Source organism: Micromys minutus (genome assembly GCF_963924665.1).
Source record: "Micromys minutus genome assembly, chromosome: 4".
In the NCBI taxonomy this organism is placed as follows: Eukaryota; Metazoa; Chordata; class Mammalia; order Rodentia; family Muridae; genus Micromys; species Micromys minutus.
This window is the reverse complement of record NC_137973.1, coordinates 40,511,551-40,524,623: the sequence shown is the minus strand read 5'-3', so window position 1 is coordinate 40,524,623 and position 13,073 is coordinate 40,511,551. Positions and strand designations below refer to the sequence as shown.

The 13,073-nt window shown below is 36.7% G+C and overlaps 1 protein-coding gene across 3 annotated transcripts in view; it reads left to right on the top strand.

Annotated features, from left to right (window-relative positions):
• CEPT1 (choline/ethanolamine phosphotransferase 1) overlaps positions 1 to 12,431 on the top strand; it is a 41,749-nt gene extending 29,318 nt beyond the window's left edge. For 2 of the 3 annotated variants that reach the window (XM_080916395.1, XM_080916396.1), the window contains 5 exons: positions 2,930 to 3,014; positions 9,243 to 9,374; positions 9,770 to 9,928; positions 10,801 to 10,926; positions 11,680 to 12,431. In XM_080916395.1, the coding sequence (XP_080772521.1) occupies positions 2,930 to 3,014; positions 9,243 to 9,374; positions 9,770 to 9,928; positions 10,801 to 10,926; positions 11,680 to 11,799 (622 nt within the window). In that variant the 3' untranslated portion in view covers positions 11,800 to 12,431. The remainder of the gene's footprint in view (positions 1 to 2,929; positions 3,015 to 9,242; positions 9,375 to 9,769; positions 9,929 to 10,800; positions 10,927 to 11,679) is intronic. The other variant, XM_080916397.1, reaches the window with a different exon arrangement.
• The last annotated feature ends 642 nt before the right edge of the window (positions 12,432 to 13,073 follow it).

The window sequence follows — 13,073 nt, the reverse complement described above, 5'->3', positions numbered from 1 at the left end:
GGACAGTGTTAGTGTATCTGGCCTGAGGTAGTGTAGATATGGTCTGACAAGAGTTTACATTTGTATTGTTCACAGTCGCTGAGAAACTTCTTGTCCGTTATCAATGTGTTAAAAGTAGGTAGAAATAGTAAATTGTTCTAAATAAATACAAATAAGGTATTGATTGTAATAAAGTAAAGATCTCAAACTATCTTCAAAGATAAAGAAAATTTTATTTTTTCCCTTTAGGCTGTAGCAAATTGATGCTACAGAGACTTGTCTTTAATTTTAGACTAATAGATCTTTGCTTTAGGTGCTCCTATGCTTTAGATCTCTATCTTCAAGGATGTCTTTTCTTAAGTGAGGGTTATTGTCCTTGATTTTGAAGACTACTCATTAATTTGGAATCATTATTACCTTTTGCCTCCATTTAAAAAATAAGAATGAAAAAAAAAATCAAGTGACCTAGAAAGGTAGCTAAGTAGTTAGGAGCACTTGCTTCTCAATCTCAGCACCCATGTGACAACCCATGAAAAAAAAAGGCCTGTAATTCTGTATGTAACAGAATCTAAAGTCCTCTTCTGGCCTTTGCACATAAATACACCTGTCTACAGGTGTGCACACATTACCAGATTACACAGAAAGATATATACAAATAGTACAGATCTTAAAAAGTGATTGCAGAAATTTCAGATTGCTACTTAGACAAAAGCCTCTTTAGACATGGATTTTTCTTTCATTCATGGTCAGTGTACTAGATTGAGGCCCCTCCTGTTGAGTGTCACTGTAAACTCAGCCCACACTGAGAGAGATTAGCTGGGAAGGTGGCATAATAGACGGCCCTGTAACTGGCTGTCTCTGTAACACCGTCAGTTGCTATTGCTTATTACTATTATTTCTGCTGCCTACTTCCTTTAGTTCACAACCCCTTGGATACCTTTGCACTGGATTATGTTTAATTCTTCTGGGAGCAATGATGGACAGTTTTTATGAAGGAAGTTCAAACATTTGTTCTAAATCCAGTAAGCAAATAGGGAAAAAAAATACACCCATCTCCCAACTGGTAGGTTGGTTAGCCCTCTCTCCCATATACAGGAGCAATATCTGAATAGTTTAGAAAATCTTCCAGGGTCTGTCTTCGACATCCTACTTTGAGACCTTAAAGAGCTTTCCTGTTTTCCTTTTGCTCTCAAACTCATCCACAGAACAAAGATTAAGTGTGTGAGGTTTCTCCATTTTAATTTTGTAATTCTATACTTCTGGCCCTTCCCCTTTCAAAAGGCAACTTCATATGTCCAGATGTCTACCCTCTACCAAGACAGAACCGATCATCTTTGACACACCCACCTGCTTAGTCCTCTGAGTTTGCTACTGAGTGTAATTCCCCTATTGGCGTCACCTCTCACAGGTCAGCTCTACAGACTCTTTTTAGCTTACTTCAGTACAGCTCTTTTCAGTAAATGTTTATCAAAATGATTACATTACTATTTGCTGCCAAATATGCAGCAAATGGTTTATTTAAAAATCATTTACCAGCAAAGAAAGGTCAATAATTTTTATTTTGAAAGGACTGGTTTCAAGCCAGTTACTTCTGTGTGTGAAAACGTAGATATACTAAATTTATGTGGCTTACCAGCTTTAAGTATCATTTGTATAAACGGGGCTCTGTTCTGCACAAATGGAACATCTTTGCTCTTGATATTTGGCTTTTCTTAGATTTATTTTTTATAGTTAATAAAGTATAGATTGGGAAATATCCTTACTCCCCAGCTGCCTCACAATCCCCACACTGTCCTTCCCAAAGAGGCAATACTTTCTTGGTTTCTAATATACTTCCAGAAATGCATTGTGCAATTACAGGTACAGACAAAAGGAAACTACTGTCAGTCTTTATTAGTCTTCTTCCCCCCATAAAATGTAGCCTGTGCACATTCTGGAACTTGTTTTTCACTTAACATTTGATACTTTCCCATTTCATTAGTCAGTGTGCTGCTCTGCCACCTCAGAAAAACTATGAACTGTGGAGCTTAGCTAACCACACATTCATTAAGGGATTTAATTTTTTCTATCATAATTGATTCTACTATTGTAACGAATAACCTTGTAAAACGTATGCAGGTAGAAGAAATTCGTTCCTTAAAGTGTTTGGATTCCATGGTCTAAGAATAGAATGTCAGTCCCAAGCTTATGGGAAGTACTAAACTGCGGAAGGGAAGGAATACTCACACAGTCTCTGTCCCTCAGTCCTTTTGCCCATGTGCTTTTTATTCTTCTTTTTTTTTTAAATTATTTTTCTCCTTCAAACTTTCAGGCTTTTAATTTCTCTTGCCTGTTCCCCTTTTCTCCCTCATTTTGCACTGTCTCTTCTTGGCCATGAGGTCATTTTCAGTAATCTCAGAGCTCACACTCAGCTGCTTCCAATCATCTTTCCTGACTGTGAGGTTAGTTAACCTAGTGAGAGTTAAGAATCCAAGAATTAGTTGATTTTATTTTTTTTTACACCAGTAGCACAGTGGACAGTAAAAGAATATATCTAGGGGGCAATATATTTATTTTCTTTCAGTTAAAGTCCACCATTTCGGTTGCTACTACAGACAGCTTTATAATTTCATACTGTGTAGCCATACAATGTAATTCTCTGCTTGATACTCAGAATTTCAATACATACATATACCTTTTCATTTTGGTGGAAAAGGTTGAGTTACAGAAAACTTACTTTGGAGAGGGGGTTTTTATTGCTCTGAAATTTATTAAATTGAATTCAAAAGGCTATGGATTTTATGTGATTTTGTTGCTATTAAATTTTTGATACCTCCTCTTCTCCTTTGCTCCATATTCGAAATTTATCTTCTGTTGTGCATGATAGAGGAATGCTGCTTTGCTTGCAAGTAATTAACTGGAAATTGTGTTTTGAGTAATTCTGCTCTTTTGGCTTTTTGTACCTAATCAGAATTGATGTGACTGAAGTGCAAATCTTCATAATAATCATGCATTTGCTGGCAGTGATTGGAGGACCGCCTTTCTGGCAATCTATGGTAATTCCGTTCACATGTGTGTCCTATGTAATGCATGTTATCTTCTGCTTGTGTTTCTAATGTAGGATAATCCAGTTAAAGGGTAATGTGCTATGTTATTTTACTACTGTTTTCTGAAAATGAAAGTACAGCAAAGAGTAGGAAGTTTCTTTTTAGAACATGAGAATTATACTCTTTGGAGTTCTGATACATTAAGTGTGCGTTGAAGGCTATTGAGAATCTGAATCTTTAATGGCATCCTATTTTACGTTCAAGGAAACAACAGGTAATGTGACAAGTAAGTTAAGTACTGACACAATTAAATCACTTTTTTTTCTTTTTTTCTCCTTTATATGACTTTATTAGGTCTCTGTATGAGCTTAATGCTGAATAATACATTTAGGATTTAAGATTGTAAATTACTCTGGCACAGAAAAAAAGATATAAATACTGCCAATTTAGTTCCATGTTATGGGTTACTTCAAATGTCTGGACTTTTTCTTCCTGCTCTGAAATACCCTCTATATTACTCTATAAATGACCCCCGCCACCTTTAACTGGATGTGAGCCTCTGAGAAAATATGTGGCCCAGAGACACAAGCTCTGAAACCAGCCAGCCTGTCTGGACAGCTTAGTCTCCTCCTCTGTAGTGTGAAGTAATGATAGGCCCATTGCACAAAAGTTCTGTGTGCTGGGACTTAGGGCAGCGCCAGTTTGGTAAGGAGCCCCAGTGAAAGCTGAAGCTCCTGGAGTGATTGCTTTCTTTTCTGGTTTGGACTTTGTTTTGCTTTGATTTGTTCTCAAGGCGGTGGATTAGGCTGGCCTTATATAAATTATCCTTCTGCCTTAGTTTCCTAATTGCTGGGATGAAGGAGAGTACCTCCACTTCAGTTTGTTCAAGTATTGCTCAAGATTGGACAGGGTAGAGTACTCTACTTACTAGTTAGCAGCTGCACTACCACTCCTTTACTAATTACTTGATGTGGTTGTACTAAAAGTTAGTAACCCAAAAGTAATATAATTCTTAAAAGTTAGATATAAATGTAAAAATTTAGAAATATTGTCTTCAAATATATAGATAAAATTTGCTGAGACGTTCCCTTTACCCAGTTCACTTCCTAATGGTAAATTAGGTACTTTCCTGTGTATTTACTGCCAAACATGAATTGCCTTTTGTTCAGGGGATGGGCTTTCAAAGAAAGAGATAAAGGAATAAAAACAATTTACAAGCAGCCAGGAAACTTCTAAAACCATTCTTCAGTACACAGTAGCATTTGTGTGTCATAGATGACACTGTAGACATCTCTTGGCTTTTGTGACTAAAATGTAGAGAAATTTTATTACCTTTGTCCTTTAATAGATGAGCTGCTTTTGTTCATGCTTTAAAAAGTAAATTTGTTTTCCTAAAACTACGTCATAAAGCCTAAATTCTACACAGCCTTCACTTGTTACCATAGATTATTAGTTTTATAGACCTTGTTTTACATAAAAATTTTTCCCAGATATTTTAAAAATATATAAAATGCTTAAATTTTTAAAAATATTTTTAATATCCAGAAAATGAGAATTTTGTTTGATGTTTGGAAAACAATTTAAACACCTGGCTTATAGAACTAATCTTCAAATATGGAACTACATTACATATACATATATTTTAAATGTCTCTATTTTATATAGTTAAATAAAATATGTTATACCCATATTTTATTTTTTTAGGGTTATCTTGCAGTAAACTGATTCAGATATACTTTTCCCTTTCTCAGTAGAATTTGTTTTAAGATTTATTTGTTTGTTTGTTTGTTTATTATAAGTAATGGCTGTCTTCAGACACACCAGAAGAGGGCATCAGATCTAATTACAGAGGTTGTGAGCCATCATGTAGTTCCTGGGATTTGAACTCAGAATCTCTGGAAAGGCAGCTAGTGCTCTTAGCCACTGAATAGAACCAGCCCTCTCAGTAGAATTTGTACAAGTAAGCTGTGTAACCAAGGTCCAAGAATCTTAACACTTGGGACATAGAGGCAGCAGGATCAGAAGTTGAAAGTCCTCAGCTACACAATGAACTGTGTCAGCCTGGGCTCCTTAGCCCAGGCTCACAATAGCAACAAAATGTTAAATGTTTATTTAATCTTTCCTTATACTTAAGATAATATAATTGAGTTTTTAATCGTGCTGGAGGGTGGCTTTTCTGTTATTATCTGTTTGATTGTTTATTTAAGGCAGAATCTTACTATTTATATTCCCCAGGCTCAGGATCCCCTTGCCTCAGCTCCCAGGCTGGGATTTAGATCAGTGCACCTTCTTGGGTTCATCAAGATATTTTCTAAAGTTGTGAAAGTGACTTGATATATTTTGAAATTTAATTTCTAGACCATGCAGTCCAAATTCAGAATTAATGTGGTCACTGTGATTAGAATGTGTCAGGAAAAGATCTCCTGACCTATTATTATTCCTATATTGTGATATTCACATCATTAAACTGAAAGGAAGAACCTGACTTTTTGAAATAACTGGAAACTTAGTGAAATTACTTTTTTCTCAAAAATCTCAAACTACTATGCAGATTATTATTTCTTATTGTAAAAGCTTAGGGACAGAGGTGTTTCAAATTGTGGGTCCTTTTGGATTTCAGAATATATATCAGAATGTACTTATTCCTAATCTGAAATTCTGTAATTTTATTAATTTTATTAATAAACAATGTTCCAAAATCTGAATTTGAGAATCAAATTTGAAGTTTGCAGATTTTTTAATTTTAGGATTAGCAATACTTAAGCTCATTTTTCTTTTTACTTGTCTCAAAAGTTTACTGTTGGATGAATACGTATACATATGCATATATATGCATAGATAGGTATCATTGTATTTGTCTTTTTTAACTAAAAGGCAACTTTTTGGTTCTGGGGATTAAGTATTTCAGGTTTGTTAGACAAGCACTCACTCTACCACTGAGCTGTAAGCCCACCATAAAATGGAAGACTTTTAGAAGAAAGTGCTTTTACACTTAAATATTTTTTCTTATGGATGTTGTAATTATGTTAACATTTTAATTATTTTCATTTAAAAGGCTAGTGTCTTAGTCAGGGTTTTTATTCCTGCACAAAATATCATGACAAGGAAGCAAGTTGGGGAGGAAAGGGTTTAATCGGCTTACACTTCCATATTGCTGTTCATCACCAAAGGCAGTCAGGACTGGAACCCAAGCAGGTCAGGAAACAGGATCTGATGCAGAGGCCATGGAGGGATGTCACTTACTGGCTTGCTTCCCCTGGCTTGCTCAGCCTGCTTTCTTATAGAACCCAGGTCTACCAGCCCAGGAATGGCACCACCCACAATGGGCTGGGCCCTCCTCCCTTGATCACTAGTTGAGAAAATGCCTTACAGCTGGATCTCATGGAGGCATTTCCCCAACTGAGGCTCCTTTCTCTGTGATAACTCCAGCTTCTGTCAAGTTGACACAAAACCAGCCAATACAGCTAGAGAAATGCTTCAGTAATTACAAGCATGTGTTGCTCTTGTAGGAACCCAAATTCAGTCCCCTGGATCCATAGCAGGTGGCAGATAACCACCTATAATTCAGTTTCAGGGGTTCTAACTTCTTCTGGCCCCCACAGACACTGAATTCACGTGCACATATACACATGCATACATTATTAAAATACATTTAAAATCATCACTATGATCTATAAACAAGCATTTCTACATTCTTTGCAAAAAAAATATTCTGTAGAGTAAGTGCAGCTTAGTAATGATAAGGATGAGTGAGATGGGAGCAGAAAGAAGTTATAACAGACAAAATGTGCACACCTCCCCTGATCCTGTGTGCGGTCAACGTAAACATACTTGAAGTAGTTTGGTTTGGATTTTAAGCAGATCCAGTGTACAGGATCACCGGAGTCTTGTACTTTGCCTCACATTTTCCTGTGTGCATTACCTTTTCCATTTCAAGGTGGCTAAGGTGGAAGGAATTATCACAAAACATAAATTTAGCACACACAAGGGCAAGATCTGAATTCATTCAGAAATGCATACTGACATACTAATCACCTACCATAACCTGGGTGAGGGAGATGGCTCACACAGTAGGGACACTTGCCACTAAAGCCTGATAACCTATTTCAAATGCTGGGATGCTCATGATGGAACAACTTCTACAAGTTATCCTCTGATTTCCACATGACTCCCGTCTCCCCCAGTAAACATTCATCATTTTAAAAGTCAATTCATATTAAACCCTTGAACTTGCATTTTAATGGGTGTGGTTAATATTGGCAGAGATGATGAATGTTTAGGATACTTTGCTCCAGAGTCTGAAGTTTCTGGCTTACTCTATAATCCAAGCTTTGTATTAATTTTCCTGGCTCTTCTAGTGTCTGTGCTTATTCTTTCTACCAAAGGACACAAAAATTGGTGATCCTAAAGCAGTGTCCCCAAGTTGTAATACAAGTGATGGTGTTTGATCAGGTTAGTTGTGCCATGAGTGACTGTTACATACAGGGTGCTGATGCCCTGGTTCTAATATGGATACCCCATGTAATAGAGTAATACTCTTATTAGGTAACTATCACAGTTCTTCCTTTGCCAAAAGTACCCATTGTCTGTGGAGGGGGGCGGGCATGTTTGGGGTGGCAGGAGACTGGACAGTAGAAAAGGGGGAGAATATTGGGTTACAGACAGGTGCATTAGATTTATATGATTGTCCCTAGTTTTCTGAACTAGAACAAAAATCTACACTAGTTTGAAGCCTCGTTATTATTTTTCATCTCCTCCTGAAAAGCTTGAATTTTGTAGGGCTACAGGACAGTAATTTAGGAATTAGGCAAGGAGGAGGAGAGTTTGGAGTGTTGTGCAAATTCCTTAGCTTTAAATGGAACTATTTTGTTTAGATGATTAAATCCTGCTTAGTGTGACTTGAGATTCAAATAGTGGGTTCCACCTTGTTTTTGAGCTCCAGTTTTACAAGAGGGGATAGAGTTGTATAAACAAAGTTGGGTTCTTAAGAGTTTTAAAGAAGTGGAGCATCCAGATATTTTAGATTTGTTTTCCCAATCTTATTGGAGTTTTATATTCTAAAGAGAAACGTCTTATATCCTATATTAGTTAAAAATATAGGCAAATAGCTGTTTTAAATAGTGTAAATAGAGCTGTTTTAAATGTTTTTATTGTAAAATCTCAGGACTCATCCAAGCCTTGCGAGCTTCTGTAATCTTGTTCTTACAATTACTTCAGTATATCTCAATTCATCTTACGTTTTGACAGATTTTGAAACAAGAAAAGTAAAAGAATGGATATAAAAAAGAAGAAACTCTTTGATGATCCTAAACGTTTAATATGCCTTTCATTTTAAATAATGAATATTATACTTGTAAGATTAAATGCATAAGATAAATTCACTAAGCTGAATCCCTCACCTTACTTTAGGTGAATCACATTTTTAGTGTACAGGCATATAGCAGTGTATTATTCACTGAAAAGTAAGCTTTACATATTACTGTTGGGGTATCTTGTAAAGCTGCACCAGTTTAGGTAGACTTAACTTTTTTTTTCTTTTATCTGTAAATGCCACTTCAGTTACCCTCTCTAGTGGGTTACACTGCAGAGTTCAGAGCTGAAACTATTCTTCATAGAACTTTTCTCCTTTTTCATTCTGTACTGTGCTGATTTCAAATATAATTTACAAATATCTCTATTACCTATACTCGGTAATGTCTTAACAACTAGTAAGGTATTAGATATTTAGAGGTGGAATTCAGAAAAGATGCAAAGAAATGTAAAGGCACCCCTCCTAAGGAGGGAGGGGAAGAGGGGGAAGAAAAGAGAACAGTTTCAAAGGAGGGAAGAAGGAAGGAAAAGAAGAGAGAGGGAGGAAGAAATAAAAGAGAGAGGGAGAAAGGAAGGAAGGAAGGGAAGAAAGAAAGGAAGAAAGAAAGAAAGGAAGAAAGAAAGAAAGAAAGAAGAGAACAATTCCAAAAGATAGCCTCTTTCACTGTTGCCAGACTGAAATGCATTTACAGAGCTTTACTCAGCTTATAATGCAAATGATAACATTGGGTTTTTGTGTTAGAAGTATGTCTCACCTTTTAAAACTTGTTATATTGCTCATAATGAAAAGAGAGGGAAATTTTCATTACATTAGTATTAAATATAAGGAATAAAGAATATTTGGAAGTGTGAATAGGTACTTGATTGTACTATTTTTTAGTTGAATGTGAATGTATTTTAATTGTTCTTTCTCTCTACCTATTAAAGATCCCAGTGCTGAATATTCAAATGAAACTTTTTCCTGCACTTTGTACTGTGGCAGGGACCATATTTTCCTGTACAAATTACTTCCGTGTAATCTTCACAGGTGGTGTTGGCAAAAATGGATCAACCATAGCAGTGAGTATACCTTAAAGTTTCCAGAGATTTCTAAACCAAGGCTTGTTACCAATACTTTGTTTTTCATTTAAAAGGTAGACAATAATTCATCAACTTAGGATTTCTGTTAAGCCTTCAAAATATATATTTATACCTACTTTTATATGCTGATAAATGTACATGTTTTGTATGTATGGGTATAACACAAATGATTTTAGAAAGTACAACATGCTATGTAAATTAAGTGACAGCTGCCCAGCTCAGACCTGTTGTGCCTTAGTGGTTAGTGGAGCTGTTTCTCATTGCAGTTAGCCAGCAGCCACTGGGAGCTTTTGGGAAGTTTGAGTAAAAGTGTTTCTTGGTAGATCCATGTAGTGTCCAACAGCAATAAATGCTCTTAACTCTGCTCTGTACAGGGAACAAGTGTCCTTTCTCCTTTTCTGCACATCGGATCAGTGATTACGTTAGCTGTTATGATCTACAAGAAGTCAGCAGTTCAGCTTTTTGAAAAGCATCCTTGTCTTTATATACTGACATTTGGTTTTGTGTCAGCTAAAATCACTAATAAGCTTGTGGTAAGTACCTCAGTTTTTAATTTTTTAATACTGATCTTATGTTGATTTTGTGGGCCTGGATTTCATTCTGTGGCTTCCTGAGTAGTACAAGAGTTTGCAATAAAAATCTCGAATATCAATGCAGAGCTGTTTTTAATCTCCTCACACTCCATATTGAGCAATCTCTGTATCTTTTTGGTGTCCTGTCCATTCTTTAATTTGGTCATTCAGTTTATGTATGTTCTTTGGTCTCATCATGGACACACGTTGAACCTCTTTGTACAAAAGTCTTTTCTACCAGCATATTTGACATGGTTATTCCTTCTCTCAAACAATCTTAACATTGTGTACTGGCTGGTTTTGTGTGAACTTGACACAAGCTGGAGTTATCACAGAGAAAGGAACCTCAGTTGAGAAAATGCCTCCATGAGATCCAGCTGTAAGGCATTTTCTAGGGATTAAAGGGGGGTGGTCAGCCCACTGTGGGTGGGGCCATCCCTGGGCTGGTAGACCTGGGTTCTATAAGAAAGCTAAAAGCAAGCTGAGCAAGCCAAGGGAAGCAAGCAATATCCCTCCATGGCCTCTGCATCAGCTCCTGCTTTCTGACCTGCTTAGGTTCCAGTCCTGACTTTCTTTGGTGATGAATGGTGATATAGAAGTGTGAGCTGAATAAACCCTTTCCTCCCCAACTTGCTTCTTGGTCATGCATGATGTTTTGTGCAGGAATAGAAACCCAGACTAAGATACATTGTTATGATTTTAGTTTTACAAACTCAATAGTTATTGCTAAATCATTCTTGAAACTCAGTATTTGTGCATAATACTGATTTGCTACGTTGCTAGCAGTTCTAGAATGGAAGTGCCTATTTCATTGATTTTTGTTCCACTCTCAGGTTGCACACATGACGAAAAGTGAAATGCATTTGCATGACACAGCATTCATAGGTCCAGCACTTTTGTTTCTGGACCAGTATTTTAACAGCTTCATTGATGAATATATAGTACTTTGGATTGCCCTGGTATGTATTATACTGTCTCAGTTTGTCATTTGTAAGCTACTTGCTTCCTTGTTTGAGTGGGCCAGTTCTAAGAGATAATAGAATGGTGATAATGACTAGGAATGCCAAAACCCACATTTGTAATGTGTTGAGAGTTCTTTATGATGTTAATGTTAGCCAGCATATATGATATTCTTACTAGTCATACCTACATTAAAACTCAGTTCAAAATTTTTGGTTTTATGTAAAACAGTTCATACTGCTCAGCCATAGTCACTCATTTATAAATTGAGCCTGTCATGCTACACGTGCAGAGTTGAGCAGTTGTGGTAGAGAATGCAACTCAGAAAGCTTATCACTTAGCAGTCAAGTGATTGCCTAGAATGCATGAAGCCTTGTGTTAGATCCCCAGCACCATATTAAAAATGTAAGGCACGATGGCAGTTCCCGAGAGCTCAGCACTTAGGGATCAGGAATTTAGGATCTTCCTTGGCTGCATATTGACTTTGAGGCTAGCCTAGGCTATAGAAGCCTCTATCTCAAAAACTAAGATAAAAAACAAAAAGCTTGACATAGTTGCTGTCTTTCTAGGGATGGATTTATTAATCCATATTTAATAAAGGAGACACTGGGAAGCAACTGATTTACTCAACTGTATGAAATCAGAAGGTGACTTTGGAGAGAAGAAAATCAGAAGCCACCTTCTGTTCTTCCAGGAAGCTTAGGGTGACCTGTACACATGCTGAGAATAATCAAAATCTCTTCTCTTTTCAGGTCTTCTCTTTCTTTGATTTGATTCGTTACTGTGTCAGTGTTTGCAATCAGATTGCATCTCACCTACATATACATGTCTTCAGAATTAAAGCCTCTACAGCTCACTCTAATCATCACTGAGGATGTGTCCTGGTTCTACTAAGCTCATGTTTCCTGCAAGAAGGAATTTGAACATATTAAGGAGACCGGGGGTGGATAAGAACAAATATAATTTATAATAATCAATGTCATATAACTTTCATTCTTTGTCACTGGTAACACTCCCTAACTGTCCTGTTTAGAATGGGAATTTCAGGTCCCATCCTATAAACTAAATATGTTGTCAAACAGGGTTTGGCTCCAGAAAGCATGCAGGGAAAATACCGTGTGTTTGTGATTATTCAGAATATCACTATCAGAGGATCATATCCCCAGTGGTGGTGAATCTAATGTAAAATTTTTGCAGGCCAAACGATGGTTGCTTTATGATTTTAACAAATCATCATCTTTTAGTAACACCTTGTTTATTGTCTTCTCGGACATTCTTTTGTAAGGCACTCAGCTTGTGGCACATACATCCTACTAGCTTGTGAGGTGAGAGCAGGGGTAAAGACCTTAAATTTGGATGGAAAGGTTTCCTGTCTGTACATTGTTGAGGAAGTGATTTTATTATTGATCAAGAAATGGTGTTTCTCACGGGCTTGGGAAATCTCGCTAGCATGCAAATAATGTGGTAATTGTCAATCCATTTTATTTTTTTAAATAAATATATGATCTCAGAACCAGCCTTTTTCTCAGTTTTTATTCATGGAAAATATAAACTAAGTTTTCTGTGTTTTCTTAAAGTTAAACAAATTTTATTTCTGTTCTTTAGCCATTAAGGAAATATGGTCAGCTGTGTTGTCATGGTCTGCCCTTAATCACTCTACAAACTTTTCTTTAAAAGCAAAAAAAAAAGTTCATTTTTCTAACCTGTGGGTCTTACTTGCAGTCATTACCCCATTATTTCAGGAACTGTTCAGACACTGGGATGGGGTGTCAGTTTGCATTGTCCGCTTTGAGATAGGAGCCAGATTTCCCATCAGTCACACTTGTTTTCACTGTATACAGATTTCCTCCTTAGTATAAAGGATTGTGAATCACAGCACTCAGAGGTAGAAGCAGGAGGAGGATCAGAAGCTCAAAGTTATCCTTGACTGTAGTTTCAGGATAGTCTGGGCTATTCAACACTCCGAAAATCAGAGGGGTGGGTGACTTGGGATGTAAACATAATCTAAGACAGGAGGGGTGGGGCAGGACAGGTGATCCTATTTAATGCAGTTACAGCTGTTGTGTCATTTGATTATTTCAGCAGGTTTAACAGGTGTTTATACCTAGTGGAAATTGAGACTTCAATTGGCTACCAATTGTTACAC